This window comes from Telopea speciosissima, chromosome 7, assembly GCF_018873765.1.
Source record: "Telopea speciosissima isolate NSW1024214 ecotype Mountain lineage chromosome 7, Tspe_v1, whole genome shotgun sequence".
NCBI classification, from domain to species: Eukaryota; Viridiplantae; Streptophyta; class Magnoliopsida; order Proteales; family Proteaceae; genus Telopea; species Telopea speciosissima.
Genome location: NC_057922.1, coordinates 57,357,125 through 57,374,415, shown reverse-complemented (window position 1 = coordinate 57,374,415; position 17,291 = coordinate 57,357,125). Strand labels below are relative to the sequence as shown.

Below are 17,291 nucleotides of genomic sequence, written 5' to 3'. Positions count from 1 at the left end.
GGGGTGCACGGGCACATGTGGTTTAGTTATTCGAAGGGAAAGACATTTTATCCTATGTGATTTACCCAGAAATAGGAAAACAATTCCAATTTCTGAAAGGCACAAGAGAATTTACAAAACATCCCCCATTGGCATGTTTCCGAAACAGAAGTTAGAGCAATTGCAAAAATATTATGGAAATGAAAAGCAATCAATAGTCATACAGCTTTCTTCTCCATTTTTCTCATGCTTGCATGAACATTTCCCACTGTTCTATCACTTGAAAAGCCAGTGCAAAGAATGTAGGAACTAGGAAGATACTACATTATTAGATAGAATGAAAAACAGATATAATACATTCATATAAGATTCCCATAAGTTCAATACTTGATCGAACATGCAAACTAGTTCTTGACATAATCATATACACAGTTAGGTAATTGAAATCTGTGGCAAGGATCAACATCTTATCAGTTTGTGCAGTACTGGATGTTTTGGTCAATTGGGGATCCAATTTCGACAAAGACAGTGAACCTTTGCAAGAGAAGCCATATAATCATCAGACCTGTAACAAAGAATGGTAACTAACTAGATTCAAAAAAGATGGTGATGCATGATTGCATAACTAGGAATATATGGACAGGCATTACCAAGAGAAACGGATAGATTCTTGAATTCTAACCTTAGCCCATAAGGGGACTGACATGCAGCAAGAAGATAACGTTTCGCTGCATTTGAATTCTTCTGCTAAGGTAAACCATGAAAGTGTTAAATAGTAGTAATGCATCCGCAATGCTACCTTGTGTTTTTATTATCGTGATGGAAAATATTCTGATTATCGACGTATGCATAATGCTATCCTCAAAATACCATTAGTAATGGCTCATGCTAACAGCATTTTTAGAATTGTAAATTAAAAGTCTGATTTTATTATACAATATACTCAGCGCGATAGTATTTTGATGATGGACCAAATTTGGGCTGGATATGGAAATGCTCAACCATTAGTTTTCCCAAAATTGAAAAAATGGTTGGGAGCATTTTGATGATCAAATCAAAATTTTCAGATGTAGGCATCAGTATTCTATGCCCCTACTCTTTGCAGAGCATTCAGAACCTATTCTATGGTCTTGTGGCACTGAGCCTTGATTTCAAAAGGCAACAGCAAAGCAGCCTCCAGTACAGCAACAAGGACCCAGATTTTGCATAACAACAATAGCAGCAGTAAACCTATGTGACAGCAATCCTGGTTTTGGCCAACACCCACCATCACAACAACAAATGATGGAGTGATAGAGAGAACCTTAAATACACAACGCAGGTAAAACAATTCCCTTGTTCTGGGTTTTCAAACTGGTCTCCATAAAGCATCTCACAAAACTGAAATTATAATTGGTTGAAAGAAAAAATAATCACTAAGTCATGCTACTGCTCCAGTGTGATATAATTCTACAAATATTATTTCTTTTGTTTTCTTTTTCTCTCTCTCTCTTTTTAAGATATAGTCTAAACATTCAAACAGGCGTGGGAAAAGGTTGAACATTTAACAGGGCCCAGATGAAAGCCAATGAAGTATAACAAACCTGAGATTCGTAATAAAGCCCAGCATATAAAGAAGCATAGAAATACTCATGCTCCTGTGCAACCAAAAAGGCAGAAACAAGCTGTACAGGACAAAAACATATCATGATTAGATGAAAGTTTGAGAGTTGGAAATAAATCCAAAGACAAATATCCAGCCACCTAGATCATAAAGCTACAGTTTTCTTTCATATATTGCTTATAAACTACAAAAAAAAATTTGCTTAGTGTATTTTAATTTTATTTTTAGGTCATCTAGCTTATTTTAATTATTATTATTATTATTACTTATTTTTTATTTCATCCGTGGCATTTGCTTAAATAACAGACTGGATCTCAAGATAAGTTTAACAAATTTCAAAAGTTGCAGAAAACATCAGAGCTCGTTAAATTGATCAATCAAGCGCTTATGACCAGACTTCATCGATGCAAAACATTCTAACGCAGACCAATCAACTTACAATGTTAACCTCAGGAGTTGATCTTCTAGATCAGGATACTTGATGACCCTTACTTAGCAATGACTGTTACAGAAACAAGCTTTAAGGCACTGGTACATTTTCCAAAGAAACACAACATATACATTCTAATCCTCATTTTCATACAACATTGTAGAACTAGACATAGAACAACATGAAAGCAGAGAAATGACTACCATTAGGCTAACTCATAAAGCTCTCTCAGGAAAGCACTCAGGTTTCCCATGATTTTCTACACAGAGGGGACAATCTGAAGGGCTGTCAAGACCAAACGGAAAAAAAAATAGCCTACCATGACAGTGCGCCCGTGGAGAATGTGGATGTTATCCAAATCGGGACAATGGAGCATTTTTTCATCACTTGGGTTACACTTTTTTTTTGGATAGATTTCTTTTGTTTCACTTTGCAGCATTCATTTTCTGGGATCCAAAGCTAACTTCTTCTTCTTTTGAGATTGAACATTTCCTTCTAGTATCCTATAATTTTCGGTCATTTCCTTACATCAACATGCTACTGTGTAAATCCATTTCAATGGAATTAACTACTTCATACAGGTTTCAAGAATATTCTTGAAAAGGGAAGCAATGGCAGTAATTAATTAAGCCTTAAATCCTTAAGCATATCAAAATTGTACACATACATCCTAGAAATGAATGATAAATGCATACCTACCTAGAGAGAAAAGATAAAAGATGAACAAACTTAATTAATAGAATATTTCAGGTGACATAGAACGGCGGAAAATACATGAGCATGTATTTGGATTCTTTACAATTATTTTGATATTGGAGCATGTATTGGGAAGTCAAAGGAGATAAATTAACTATTTCAAACATGAGGAAACATAACTATACATAATAAATGTCAAGCCCTACCTTTTCCGGATCATTGCCATCTTTGAATAAGTTATAGGCTTCACGCATGACAGGCCGTTGATCTCGGCCAACCTGGCAATTTTCTAGTTGATTAGAATGCTTACATTAACATCTCCCACTGGATATCAAAAGAAATCTGTACAACAACAACAACAAACTCAGCCTTATCCCAACTTAATGGGGTCGGCTACATGGATCCAAGAAAAACAAAGTAGGGAAAACAAAGTTCTAACTATATATATATATATATATATATATATATATATATAAGGACAAACAACTAAAAGATGGGAAATAAATAGAAAAATGAACGATAAAAGAAGAAAGATAGTAAGAGGAAATAGGCATAGCCCAGCCCGTCAAGAGAATCACAGCTAAATGGGGTCTGCAACATGGATCCTTGCCCTCCAATAGGCTCTGTCTGAGGTCATACTTGGGACAAGCCCTAGCCTATGCATGTCCTTCCTCACACTTCTCCTATGGTCATTTTAGGTCTACCCCTAGCTCTTTTAGCTTCTTCAATCGGAATCATATCACTCCTCTTTACTGGGGTGTCCCTCGGCCTCCGTTGAATATGACCATACCACCTTAAACGACTCTCTCGTAGTTTGTCATTGATCGGGGCTACCTCAGGTCCGATCTAATCTGTTCATTCCATACTCTATCCTTTCTTGTTTTTCCACACATTCATCTTAACATCCTCATCTCTGTTACACAAAGCTTATCAATATGGCACTTCTTAACAGCCCCAACATTCTACCCCATACATCATGGCCGGTCAAACAATAGTTCTATAGAACTTTCCTTAGCTTTAATGGAATACGTCGGTCACATAACACTCCGGACGCACCTCTTCATTTCATCCATCCCACTTTAATTCTCTGAGAAACATCATCCTCTATGTCACCTTCTTTATTTATGATAGACCCCAGATATCTCAAATAGTTACTTTGCAGTATCTCTCTCTCATCAATTCGCACCATATCAGTAACCATCATATTGTGACTAAAATTACGCATCATATACTCTGTCTTCGTTCTACTAACCTTAAGGCCTCTTGTTTCCAAGGTTGCTCTCTATAGCTCTAACTTAGCGTTAATCCCCTCTTTTGCATCATCCACCAGAACGATATCATCGGCGAAGAGCATACACCACAGGACCTCATCTTGACTGCCCTTGGTTAGTTAGTCCATGATAAGCACAAATAGATAAGGGCTTAAGGTTGATCCCTGATGTAACCCAATCGTAATGGGGAATTCCTTACCCTGACCTCCTACAGATCTGACACTAGTCACCACGCCCTCATACATATCTTTAATTACCGGCACATATTTACTCAACACTCCTCTCTTCACCAGAATATGCTGGATTAGATCTCTAGGGAATCGGTCATAGGATTTTTCTAGGTCAATGAAGACCATATGGAGATCCTTCTTGCTATATCGATACCTTTCCATGAGCCTCCTCAATAAGTAGATACCTTATGTTGAGGATCTACCTGGCATAAAGCTAAACTGGTTCACTAAGATATGAGTCTCTCTTCTCAAACGGGCTTCAATAACCTTCTCCCAAAGTTTCATAGCGTGACTCATTAGCTTTATGCTTCTATAGTTATTACAATTCTGGATATCACATTCTTCCAAAGAAATCTGTATTTCTTCTAAATGTAGACCCTACTTAATAAAAGCACTAAGCCAATTCATTTGCATTATTTGGAAATACATAACCAAATTTAGTAGGAAAATTAATTGGATATATAGAATATAAAGATGAAGCAACACTGACTTGCGCACCTAGTTAGTTGGAAAGAGTAGGTTCACTTTATAGACATTAGTTTCTTATTGTTGGACATGTCAAAGTAGTCCATATCTTAAAAGAAATAATTTAAAATTCATCCAAAAATTTAACATAAACAGTACTTAAAAAGTATGAGAGCATGCATTTTAAACAAATGTAATGAACTTTACTTCAATAGGATATGAGAATAAGCAGTACAGCAGTACCCAATAACCACTGACTTGCCTCCAGGACTCGACTCCTTGCTTCATCCACTCCATATAATTGGGCTTCACACAGGAAACACCATATTGACTCCTCTGTGTCATTTGGATTTTGTGCAACATCTAACCGAAACTGCTCTGCTCCATCTTCAAACCTATCGAATATCCAGTTTAATCTTTTCATTTTTGTATCAAAAATTCAAACTATAGATCAAACGAATGCAAAATAATCAGTATCAATAAAGGGATGAAGACGATAAAGGGATTAAAACGTACTTATCCAGATAATACAAGGACAGTCCTCTCTGCCAAAGATCTGGAAACAGGCAAGACAGAATTTGCATCATCCATAAATTGCATAGATGAATATCTCGAGTACATAAAATCGGAGACAGAAACCTACATGCCTTCTGTCGAGGATCCAGTTCGATTGCTCTATCGAACTCCATTAACGACTCGGGAACATTACCCTTCGGATCAAAGGGAAGAACCAGAAGCGTAAAAAGCTCTTCACACGAAGTAACTACAATTGGAGCAGAATAACAGGATTCAGAAGTTTACCTGTCTAAAGAGCTGCATTCCTCGTCGGATGGCAAGCATTGCCTCACGAGCGACGCTGCCACCCGTCAAAGCATTCCAGATCCCTGACACCGAAGGAAGGAACAACCTTCTAGACACTACTCGTGCCAGGGTTTGGTCGAACTGCATCCTCGACGGAGTAACCCCAAAGAAGGGTACTTTGTTGCGGGCTTTGAATCTAAGGTGCGATGCGGAAGCCGTAGCGACCGGCGAAGGGTAGCAGGAAGAGGAAAACACGGAAACATTGGACTGAGAAATCAGTTTCGATACCATTGAAGGATTGGCAGATGAATTATGACTCCGAATACTTCGAAATGAAATGGAGAGAATGAGGACTGAGTTCGATCAAACTACTTCAATGGTGGTTTTCTTCGGTAAGATTCGAGAACAGATTTGGTGAGAGAGTGTCAATCAGTCTTAGCCTCGAGCCTCCCAAGTCCCGAAGGCGCCAAAGCCGAACAAAACGGTCACTTCCTCACGATTCTCATCTGTTATCTCATTCTCATCAGTCATCTCAATTTCCCGATTAGTATCCCAAAATACAAGAGAAACGGAAGCCACGTATGTAGGCAGGGGTAAATTTGACATTAGAGCTTGTCTGTCGTTGACCGTTACGGTAGCCGATGGGAATTTTGTGGATCACTGTCGAATGTTTTGTTATTTCAGAAACTCTCTTTTTTTTTTTTTTTCTAAAGCTTATACTGCAGAGAAGGATGGAACGATGTAAACACATCGGATTCGCTCGGATACTCGGATGTGATCAGATCTGGATATTCTATGTTCGAATACGGATACCTCTAAACGGATTCGGATGTGGATCAAATTTGGATTTTTGATCATCCGTTTACATCTCTGCCTTATGTAACCCCGACCTACAATTCATTCTCAATCCATATCTCTTAGGTCATGATTCATTTTTTTTCATATTCTAGAACCTGTTGAATCTTCAAAAACCCTTAAGATAATTAATTATTTAATTTTTTATTATTAAGTATTCAATTTTTTTCCGATTAGATTATTATCGGAGTATTCGAATTTTCTGAATATCTCTAAACGAATACGGATGTCCCTAAACAGATACAGATGTTGATCGAATTTGGATTTTTGGTTATCTATTTACATCCCTAGATGGAAGCAATGGCGAGATCAAGATTTTAGAAAACGAAAGCGAATTAGACAAATCGGTCTGTTTGAATTGAAATGGCCAAGTACAATCTAATTTAAGCTGCTTGGAATCGGACTCTGTATAGTTTTTCTAAGGTACCATCTATAATGCAATACCGGCCGATCGATTCTGACATATTCGAGGGCACTATCAAGGACGTTTAGGACAGTTTGGCCCAATTTAGATCCATGGATTTGAGAGTTATGTCCATCCCCCCATGTGTAATCCACGCATAATATGAATAAAATTCCCCCATCCCCTCATTGGGGACGATTGGGGGCATTTGTACAAAAAAAAATCTGACAGATTCCAATTCTAATCCTGATTTTTAAACCTTTCATGTTGGATCACCTTACAAAAGTATTTTGAGTCATTTTGTCTATTAAATGTACAGCCCGTAAAAGTCATTAGACTCACAAATGTGTTAAGACTTTAAAGAAGGGTGTGATGTAATAATTCTCTTGTCACATAAATAGACAAAAAAACAATAACAAACTCAGCCTTTATCTCACCTTAATGGGGTCAACTTAAGGATGTAAATGGATATTCGTAAATCCGTATTCGATCCGCATTCGTATCCGTTTAGGAGTATCCGAATCCGTCCAAAACTAATCGGATACGAATATGATAATCCCCCTATCCGATCGATTATTATCCGATTCGTTGAGCAGTCTGACATTAATAAAATATCTGAAATATAACTCTATGTTTGTCTATCCTTTTAAGTTATCTTATTGGATTTTGTTTTCTTATTTTTATAAATTTATAAGTTAAGATAATGTGATTCTTTTTCTAAATTTGCTATTGGTTTATATATATTATTTTATGCAATGTGATACATGGAATTACATATCTATTAAAAAATCAAAAGTAAAAAACGTAAGAGAATAAAAGACTAAGAAGAGTAGGAGAAATGGTAGTTACTGAACTCTCAAGTCTCAACCCTAACCCTCATCATAAAAAGGGTAAATATATCAACGGATAGTCGAAAAATCATATTCGATCTGTATTCATATTCATTTAGGAGAACCTGTATTCAAAAAATCACTATCTGAAAATTATCCGAATTCGTCCGAAAACCGATAGGATATTATCCGAATATAATCGGATACGAATATGATAATGCCACTATCCGACCGAATTCGATCCGTTTACATCCCTAGGTCAACTACATGATTCCAAACAAAAACAAAGTAAAAAAAAAAATAAATAAATAAGGAGATAGGGAATGAGATGAAAAATGAAAAATAGAAAATGACCAATGAAAGTTAAATGAAAGAGACATCCTAGCAAATCAATAGAAACTCAGATAAATGGGGTTTCCTACATAGATCATTGCCCTCCAAAAAGATCTATCCTCATATTTGAAACAAGCCCTAAACTATGTGTGTCTTTCCTCACCTCTTCCCCTAAAGTCATTTTAAGTCTGCTCCTAGCTCTTTTAGTTCCTTTAATCTGAATCAAATCACTCCTCCAAACTAGAGCATTCAAAGGCTTCCGTTGAACATGGCTAGGCCACCTCAAACGATTTTCTCATAGCTTATCACGTATCAGGGCTATTCCCAAACCAGCTCTAATATGATCATTCCTTACTTTTATCATCCCTAGTTTTTCCATTTATCCAATTCAGCTCTAATATGATTTCTTTACTTTATCCAGCTCTAACACTTTAGCATTTAACATCCTCATATAAACAAAAAACTTTGGTTTTCGAAAGTTGGGAGTTCGATAACTATTTAGCCACTTGCGGTGCTCATTCCCTATACTCAGACATAGGGCCAAACAAAATGATCGTCGTACCCCCAGGAATTTCCACCTTTCCATGAGAGTGCAACGGTCATTTCACAAGGCCCTGTCTGGGCACAGGAGCCACGCACCACACACGACCTGGTAACATTTTCTTTCCCTTGAAAGTTAACCTTCGAAGTACCCCCCCCCCAACACACACACATACTTTTTTCCATCACACAAAGAAGACCTCAAAGAATGGGGCATTTTGCATGTCTATTTATGTTCCTTTCAGCCTAAGAGGTTTTTAATTTTTGATGGAAGTGTAATCACACACCAATCCCAAAAGGTTAATTGACTTTAAGGACCGTGGAATAGCGGATATACATAACACACACTGCACACACACACACTTGATGTGGGACTAAACTCACGCACCTAGCGCACACAACGCTTCTGCTTAAGCGTTAAACAGGCCAATGGTGTTCCAAGTTATAAAGCTAAAGTCTCACATGAGGCCTTGGTGCTTTCATAAAGTGACAGGAAAAATTACAGGATTACTGACTTTTGAGTTTTCCTTTACAAAACTACCCATCGTATGTTTTACTTGACAAAATTATACAACATTGAATTTAGGTTTACAAAACTACCCATGCCTCTCCCTCTATCACTCACATACATTATTTGACATTTTTACCTCTTATCCTGCCCTTGCCTTCCTACCCCTCCCTTCCCTGCAACCCTCACCTTACCCCTGACTAACTTACAAGCAACGAGGTTCCTCTCGACAGCCTCTCTGCACTCCGCATCAGACCTAAACTTTGCAAGATAGCGATGGCAATCGCCCTTCATCTTGAGGTTAAAATGTTGACTGATGTGACCCAAATGCCACATCACCCTAAGAAGTTGCTAAGGAGTGGTTAACTACAGCTACCTCTCCTAATGAGTAGCTGCTTGATGGTAGCAGTGGCTCTTGGGCAAAGACTACTTAAAAATAGGAGTTCAGGCTTGCAAAGTATACGAGCACTCCACCTTCCTTGTACTCCGTTATGAGAGACAAAAGCCAGAAAACAATCTCCACTTGTGAGCCCACTGACAAACAGTGGAATTTCAACACAAAAGAAGGAGAAGAACAACACAAAGCCAAGTTGATCAGAAAATTTTTGTTAGGGAAAATTACATATACCTCTCTTGTACTTTGCCCTAATTATATGTTCCTCCCCTTGGTTTTCTCACCTTACATTTTGACCTCATATGGCTGACGGTGTTAGAGTACTGTTAATTAATGATTTGAAAAGACAATATTACCCTTGTTCTAAAACACCACAAGTAGAATTACAATGATACCCTTTTCATCATCTTCAACCTTAAAACACCCATTTCTTTTCTCCTCCACCGCAGCCACCACCAGCACCACCACCGCCACCACTGCCGCCGCCTCCTCCTCCTCCTCCTCGGACTCTTATTCCCTAAAACTTTAAATTCACACACTAAATGTTGACCCCTCTATTTGCAGATTATGTTTCAATTAAATGTTAGTAAATTACAATCAGAAAAACTTAAGGGGTGAAATAGAAGAATCAAACTTGGATTTGATAATAGATCGAGTGGAAGATTGATTGTTCACCTTGGTATATACCAACAAGGTGGAAGATCGAAAACCATAGAAAACCCTAAACACCAAAACCCCCAACCCCAAAACCCATCCAGAAAAAAGAAAAAGAATGAGGATAGCTCCTATCGTTTCTGCTCTGTTGTTAGATCTTTTGAACCGCCTTGCTCCTCCTTTGTCGGAGCTTCCATGGCAGGTTGTGCCCTCGCCAATGAAGCTGGAGGTTCTGATCTCCACCCCCCAAAAAAGAGAAAAAGAAGCAAAAGGGCATAGCTAGCTATAGCTCACCTGGAGTTCCTGGAAGATTCCTCTTCTTCTTCACCACTGACACAAGAGCTGGGTTGGGAGGAGGGTTAGGGTTTGGATTGGTTTCCTAATGAGCAAAACCTCTGAATGTAGTGGGAGATGGGTTGTTCTCCCTTTCCAATGCCCTGCTCTTGAACAAAAATGGGTACTCTATTGCCATTAAACTCTATGAGAAAACTGATCTCCGAAATTCCTCTTTCTAACTTGAATATGTGATAAAAAAAAAATCTATTGAATTCTGTTGTTTCTGCAACTTTTATCTCTTCCATTACATCATTGGAAGATGCCAATGGGATGAAGCTTCTTAATCTTGAGATGAAACGATTCCACACAAGACAGACGTCTCCGTAGCATTCGTTGCCTCTGTTTTGGACCCCTTGAATCTCTTAAAAGTTCTAGGGCTCTCGGGTGAAGCTCAAAATTGGATTTCCCAAGATTTACTTGAGACCTAGTCCGATTTTTGTTTTTCTGATCAAACAAAACCCAATATCTTACAGCAGTAGCAGCAACGAATAGACTATATTCATCTTCAAATCCATTTTTGTATGAATTTTGGGTTTCTCGAGCTGCTTCTGTTGTTTCTTGTTCTTCTCAAAGAAAACCCAGCCAATTATAATCACACTGTGATGCAGGCTGTAATCTAACTTGACTCATCCAAGGGCGAGGTTGGAACTTGGAATTGAAATTGAAAATTTTGCAAATTGGCTAAATGGGTGGTTTTCTATCACCGAATTGTAATTATGTTGTTCCCTTTTTTTCATTCAACAATGAATCCCTCCAACTGAAGCTGGAACCGTCGATGTTGGTGGAGCTGCCTTGGGAGCTTGCACTGGTAGAGCTAAAACTACCGTCGGTGGTGTCGTTCTTGGTGTTGCTACTGGGGATGGGGTTTTAGACGTGGTTGGCGTGGTAGCAACAGCGAGTGGTGATGAAACTGACGTGACCGGAGTAGTTGGTGGTATGGTAGTCGGTGTTGCCGTCGGGGCTTGACCGTTGACCATTGACCATCGCAATGTAGAGAAGGAGGAAAATGAAGAAGAAGGGTAAAAAGGTCATCTAACAAGAACCCAAGGTTAGTTTAGGGATTATGAAAAATCTAACTATGCCACATCAGCACCTAACAGACGGATGCTAACTTATGCTAACTGCAAAGGAGGAATTAATAATTTTTGAAAAACTACAAGGGAATCGTATGTAAGGTGGAAAAATCAAAGAGAAGAACGTATAATTAGGGCAAAGTACAGGAGAGATATATGTAAATTTCCCTTTTTGTTAACTACAAGAAGTTAATAGTTTTGTCAGAACACACCTAATTTTGTGCAATCCTGTTATTTTCCTGACATCCCATTCCGTTCACACATGAATTTCTCACAGATCAGAAAACTTTTTTATTAAATTGCAAATAAGAAAATTGGTATCACCATTTCAAAATAGTTTAAGAATGCATCAAGATCCAACTGATTAAATTTCATCTCATCGAGATTAATGTTTAAAATAGGGTTGAGGGAGCCTGTTATAAAATCTCAGTTTGAATCAGAGCATAACAAAATATTGTTTGCCTCTTCTTGTAATAAAAATTTGAAAAAAAAATAACCTGCTGAAGCCCAGCAGATCATTCTCACCTTCTTCCCACTAAACCACCGAGCAAGAACCTATTTCAAGATTGGTGAGAGTAAATGGAACATTAATGGAAAAAAAAAAACAGGGGCAGTGCAGCTCCAATATTGTTCATCAAATTAGATCTCTGCAATCTCGATACTTGGTCGTCTCCAAAGTCAAACTATGCTGCAAGGCAGCCGTGGCTGCCATGGTACAGCCACATGTGAATGCAATTTGAATTCTTAATCTTGCTAAACATAGTAAACTCATAGTTTGTTCATTCACCACAATCAAAACTCACTAACAAAACCAGGATACAAAACTGAGAAACTACAACTGAATTAGGTTCCAAGATATGAAATTGTTTTAAGCCTTTTGCCTTTTCCCCAGAATATATAATGAACAAAAAGAAAAGGGTGGAAAGGTGAAAATTTTGCGAAAAAAATATGCACCAGAAGCCTATTAATAGCATGACAAAAGAAATTCCTATAAACCCAAGTCATCTATCCTTGGCCACCGGAATTTCTCATTTCTTTGTTTTCTTGGCACCTCCCCTACAAGCAAAGGAAAAGCAGAACAGTTACTTCTAACTTGCATAGACAGTTCACAAATTTCAGTAAAAGAGCAAGAAGGTCCAAGCCCCAAAAAACTCACTCAGTTGCTTGAGGTGCAGGTGCTGGTGGAGCTCGCTCTACAGGTCCCTGTACACAAGTAATGAGAAACTCAAATCACTCTTATGCTCTCTATACATATAACCGTCAGTATTGTGGAACTCCGAGCAGCTCATACAATTTAAAATAGAGGCTTTCTTGGAACTTCTATTACCTGAGCCAAACGCTCCTCCCTTCTAGCAAATTTCCTTTCCCTGCTTGCCTTGTTCTTGGCCCTTTTGGCCTCAAATTGGTCAGATAATGTCTTCTCTCTTGCTTTCTCAGCTTTTGACTTGTGGATGCTCTCCATTAACACACGCTTGTTCTTGAAGACATTACCCTTCACCTTCATGTACATGTCATGATACATATGCTTGTCAATCTTCTTTGCTTCCCTGTACTTGCGGAGCAAGCGCCTCAGCACACGCATCCTCCTCATCCAGAGAATCTTTGTTGGCAACCTTGCCTCCCGTGTACCCTTTCGTTTACCTACAAACATTGCAGACAACAGTCTTAGACAACACAGTTGACACCGAGCATAAAACCAATGGAGTAACAGTTACGTTAGAAGAGGCTGCTAATAAATATGATTTTTTGGCTTGGGTGACAAAAAGGTCATATGACAGTTTAAAAAACCAATACAAATGTCATTTTAACTTGAACTTCTTTTTACCCCTCTTCATCACATTGTCAGCAGTTCCACCTAAAGGAACTGGCCACCAATTCACAGCGCTTCTCATTGAGAAAACAGAGACAGATGGCTGTAAAGCACATCACTTGTATCTACAAACGTAGGTCTTTCAAGAACAATCCAAATTTTGAATTAAAAAAATTAGTATCTGTGATTCACATTGCGAAACATACCATAACCAGAGTGTCGTCCCTTTCTCTTGGCCTCTTTCATCCGGCGTGCACGTGAGCGAGAGTGGATCTTGGTTGGCTTCCTGATAATGAAGCCATCCTTCACCAACTTTCTTATGTTTTGCCCTGCAGTTGACAATCAGTTAAAAAGAAACTCAAAACAACATGGGCATTATTCCAACATTAAGAATATGTGGCTCTGTCATCCAGTAGGAAGGCAAGGTTACAGCAAAAATAAATAAACAAGGAAGAAAATCAGAAGCAACCCAAGAGACATTGCATAGAGCTGGGTAAGTTTAGTAAATACATCCATGTTTCCATGGCGCATTTTCCATTCATTAAGGATTCCATCATCAAAGAGGAATACAGTTTATAAGCAAACGAGTTGAAGAAGAGAGAACTACAATACTAGTCCCATCCAATTCCAATTTCAATTTGTCACAAGAGGCTCCAATTCTTTATCAGACGCCGTCCAAATTTTCAACAATCAGAATCAGTAAAACTGTGCTAACTGCTACCACAGCTTCCTATGGTTTGAAGTTCATCCAGATTCTCTGCCCACCAATCTCCCATGACGATAATGAACTTAGTTTAGCAACAGCGGACATCTTGAACAAAAAAATTTACTACCCTAATAAAAAACAAGACTTTGAATAATAAAATAAACCAATCAATAGACAATAATAGAAACACCCAACCGTCGTTATTCTGTATAGGCATCATTTCAGTGTTATTTGAACCGGCTTATAAAAGAGCTTGGTCAAGAGATGAACGATAGCATCACAGGGATACTCTTGAAGAAATTCTGAATCTATTGATAGAAAACTAATAATAAAGCTTCAAGCATTTGCAAAAGAAAATTGTTGATTTAAAACTGGAAAATAAATACAAAGATAGAAGCAAATATACAAATCTTAGTCGCTAGTTGTGTTCTGATCCAATATCGGTTCCCGGCGTCAGCCATCGATTCGCATAGAGGCACTAATGACAACTAAATTAACAACAGAGTAGCACACCATTTGTTTGTGCCTCGATCTAGCAGAAACTAACTAAACTACTATTTTAATGAAATCGCAAGGAAAAACTGATTTGGGCTATCTCAAGATAAAGTTCGTCACGGTAATCAAATAAAAAACTATGTTAGGTGACTCGAGATGTTAGTGAACCAATAGAATTAAGAAATGAACAGATGAGATAGAAGGTAAGGGAAGAGATCCATACTTGAATTGGCCATAGAAATTTCATTGACCTCATTGGGGTCGAGCCAGACCTTCCCTCTCCCGCACTTGAGAACACTGGCGGAGAGCCGCTTCTGAAGCTTCAACGACACCATCGCGCCAATCAGACCCTCCCTGTGCCTCCCTCGCAGTTGCAGAACTAGAAAAACGTTAAGAGATGCCTTTATATTCAAGGTTTAACTCGCTAGGGTTAGCGTGTGAGACTCGCTAGGGTTACTGAGGACTGAGGAGGGAAGGATTCTACTTTTGAGGCTAAAAATGTAAATTCAAATTTAAATTTCTGAATCCTTAACTTTAGTTTAAACGGTAAGGGGTGTTTTTGGAAATTAATAAATATTTTTTTCTGACAGCTTACCCACGCCCAAATTAATCTTCTTCCCAAAGCGTTAAGGATTTTAGTGTTTTAAGGATACACCTCCTTAGGGAATCGAGATCCTGTACTTCCGCCTGCCGATACTATCGTGTGCATCCCAGACACAGCAAGGCGGTAAAAACACCGCCTTATCCTTGCCCGAGTGTCTTGCCCAAGCGGGGGTAATACAGTATTTTCTACCTTGTTGTGTGTGGGGCGCACAATAATACCGGGCAGGCGGAAGTAAAGGATCTAGATCCCCTCCTTAGGTCATTTGTTGTAAGTGATCATGTGTAGGGGTGTCAATGGGTCAGGTTGGGCCGGGCCTGCCTAAACCCTGACCCGACCCTAGAGGCCTTAACCCTGACCCTGACCCTGACCCGACCCTGTCAGGGTCAAGAAACTCTCAACCCTGACCCGACCCTGCCAGGGTCGGGCCGGGTCGGGTTGGTCTTGATTTATGGCACCGTCCACGTGTCTCATTAGACCATGTTTTTGTAACATAGGATCTCAACCTATGGGACAACTAATAAATATGTTGAAAAAAATGGCGTGTGTATAAGCTCTCTCTCTACAATTGTAACTGTGTCCCCTCAATAGGCATGGAAGCTTATAGGGGCTACAACTAAATAACAATCATGTCAGTGACTCTTTTTATGGTCCTGATCAAAATAGTAGATGATCTACTCTTTTTATGGGTTCCCACTTCATGATGATGACAAAGCTAGTAGTTATCTCTGTACAATTCTCTTCTGTTTTTTTTTTTGTCAAGAAAATACTTATACCTATAATTAATACAGGGTCGGGTCGGGCCGGGCCGGGCTAGGCCGAGGATCTAAACCCTGACCCGACCCGACCCTGCCAGGGTCAGACTATAACTAAACCCAAACCCGCCCTCAGGGTCAAAAAATCAGGGTCGGGCCCGGGCCGGGCTCAGGGCGGGTTCGGGCGGGTTCGGGCCAGCCGGGCTTTATTGACACCCCTAATCATGTGTAACAATTGGTCTGTTATCGTTTTGTTAGGATTCCTTTAGCCACATAGCTCAATGCATATATCTGTAACATTTGTATTGGTTCTAACTTTAACGAAGATATCACTTCATCTTGGCATCAAAGCCTTTCTACTCCAATGAATTTCATTTTTCTTCTTTTTCTTTAATCTTTATCCGTTCATGGCGTCATCCCCTGTTGAAATGAGTTCGGTTTCCGACACCTCTCCACAATCGTTGTTGATTGCTCCAAATGTTTCTCCATAGTTGTCCCTCAAACTAGGAAAAAAATTTGCTGAATGTTCCTGCTACAAGGCTAGCAACCAAGGAAATGGAATAATTCACTTCCCCTTTGGGTTCACAAATACCCTTCTAGGTTTTTGTAATTTCTAAAATACCCTTTAAGATCCCATTTCCTTGGCTGCCAGCCTTATAGCAGGAACATTCTTGCTACTAGTGTAGCAGCACATTTTCGTCCAACTCAAACTCACCTCTACGAACTACATGCTCTGGCAAGCACAATTTGTTCTGCTGCTTTGCGATCATAATTTGCTTGGATACGTTGATGGATCTTTCCTATGGCCATCGCTGATCGATCCTATGACTGCTATAATTTTAGTTGCAATCTTATGGGACCGCCAAGGTCAACTAATTCTTAGTTGGATCATTTCTTCCCTCTCTGAGAATGCCATTTTACATGTTGTAAGTGCTACTACTATGCATGCTACCTAGATGACTCTTGCAAGTGTCTTTGCTCTGTCTTCTCACACTCAAGTTCTCGATCTGAAAGCTCGTCTCTCTCGCATTCAGTGAGGATCTGACTCCATTACTAACTACCTCCTTAACATTCGCTTGATTGTTGATACTCTTGCTGCCATTGGTCAACGCTTTCATGATGAGGATCTTGTTCTAACCGCTATTAGTGGCCTTGGACCTAACTACAGAGATTTTGCAACTTCAATACCTCTTCGTGCAGAGCCAATCTCATTCGTTGAACTCTCAGGCTTACTGTTAAGCCATGAAAGTTTTATGTGGTCAATTTCTCCTAATGGATCTGCTAATTTTACTACTGTTAATGTGGCCTCTGCTTCATCAAATCGTACTTGTGGTAATTGATCACGCGACAATCGTTTTCAGAACTCTCGTCGAGGATACTTTAATCGGAATATTTACTCTCGTTATAATGGAGCTGGACAATATCAAAACTCTCAGCACTCTGGCAATGGCCATCCGAATCAGAATCAAGGCTATCATCCAAATTATTAGTACAACAACACGCATAACTTTCAGGAAGGTATT

General features: G+C 39.0%; 2 protein-coding genes across 3 annotated transcripts; both read right to left on the bottom strand.

Annotated features, from left to right (window-relative positions):
* Window positions 1-184: 184 nt before the first annotated feature.
* LOC122670128 (lipoprotein NlpI) lies at window positions 185-5,886 on the bottom strand. Of its 2 annotated transcripts, XM_043867096.1 has the most exons (8): window positions 5,476-5,878; window positions 5,318-5,384; window positions 5,191-5,230; window positions 4,937-5,069; window positions 2,915-2,986; window positions 1,563-1,643; window positions 662-723; window positions 185-544 (listed from the first exon to the last, which is right to left on the bottom strand). In XM_043867096.1, the coding sequence occupies exons 1-8, from the start codon at window positions 5,764-5,766 to the stop codon at window positions 478-480; spliced, it is 813 nt and encodes a 270-aa protein (XP_043723031.1). In that variant the 5' UTR covers window positions 5,767-5,878; the 3' UTR covers window positions 185-477. The 2 variants fall into 2 exon arrangements, with proteins under 2 accessions (XP_043723031.1, XP_043723032.1); XM_043867097.1 differs by lacking the exon at window positions 2,915-2,986 and having other exon boundaries at window positions 5,476-5,886.
* Window positions 5,887-12,401: 6,515 nt separating this feature from the next.
* Window positions 12,402-14,817, bottom strand: LOC122670129 (60S ribosomal protein L19-2-like). Its single transcript, XM_043867098.1, has 5 exons — window positions 14,636-14,817; window positions 13,418-13,540; window positions 12,729-13,042; window positions 12,558-12,604; window positions 12,402-12,457 (listed from the first exon to the last, which is right to left on the bottom strand). The coding sequence occupies exons 1-5, from the start codon at window positions 14,745-14,747 to the stop codon at window positions 12,430-12,432; spliced, it is 624 nt and encodes a 207-aa protein (XP_043723033.1). The 5' UTR covers window positions 14,748-14,817; the 3' UTR covers window positions 12,402-12,429.
* Window positions 14,818-17,291: the final 2,474 nt, after the last annotated feature.

Coding starts and splice junctions, on each gene's coding strand:
- LOC122670129 (XM_043867098.1), bottom strand. CDS start 14,747: ATGGTGTCGTTGAAGCTTCAGAAGCGGCTCTCCGCCAGTGTTCTCAAG. Junction 13,541..14,635: donor AATTTCTATGGCCAATTCAA/GTATGGATCTCT, acceptor TGTCAACTGCAG/GGCAAAACATAAGAAAGTTG. Junction 13,043..13,417: donor GGGACGACACTCTGGTTATG/GTATGTTTCGCA, acceptor CAATGTTTGTAG/GTAAACGAAAGGGTACACGG.
- LOC122670128 (XM_043867096.1), bottom strand. CDS start 5,766: ATGGTATCGAAACTGATTTCTCAGTCCAATGTTTCCGTGTTTTCCTCT. Junction 5,385..5,475: donor GAATGCAGCTCTTTAGACAG/GTAAACTTCTGA, acceptor TTTGATCCGAAG/GGTAATGTTCCCGAGTCGTT. Junction 5,070..5,190: donor TCCTTGTATTATCTGGATAA/GTACGTTTTAAT, acceptor GATATTCGATAG/GTTTGAAGATGGAGCAGAGC.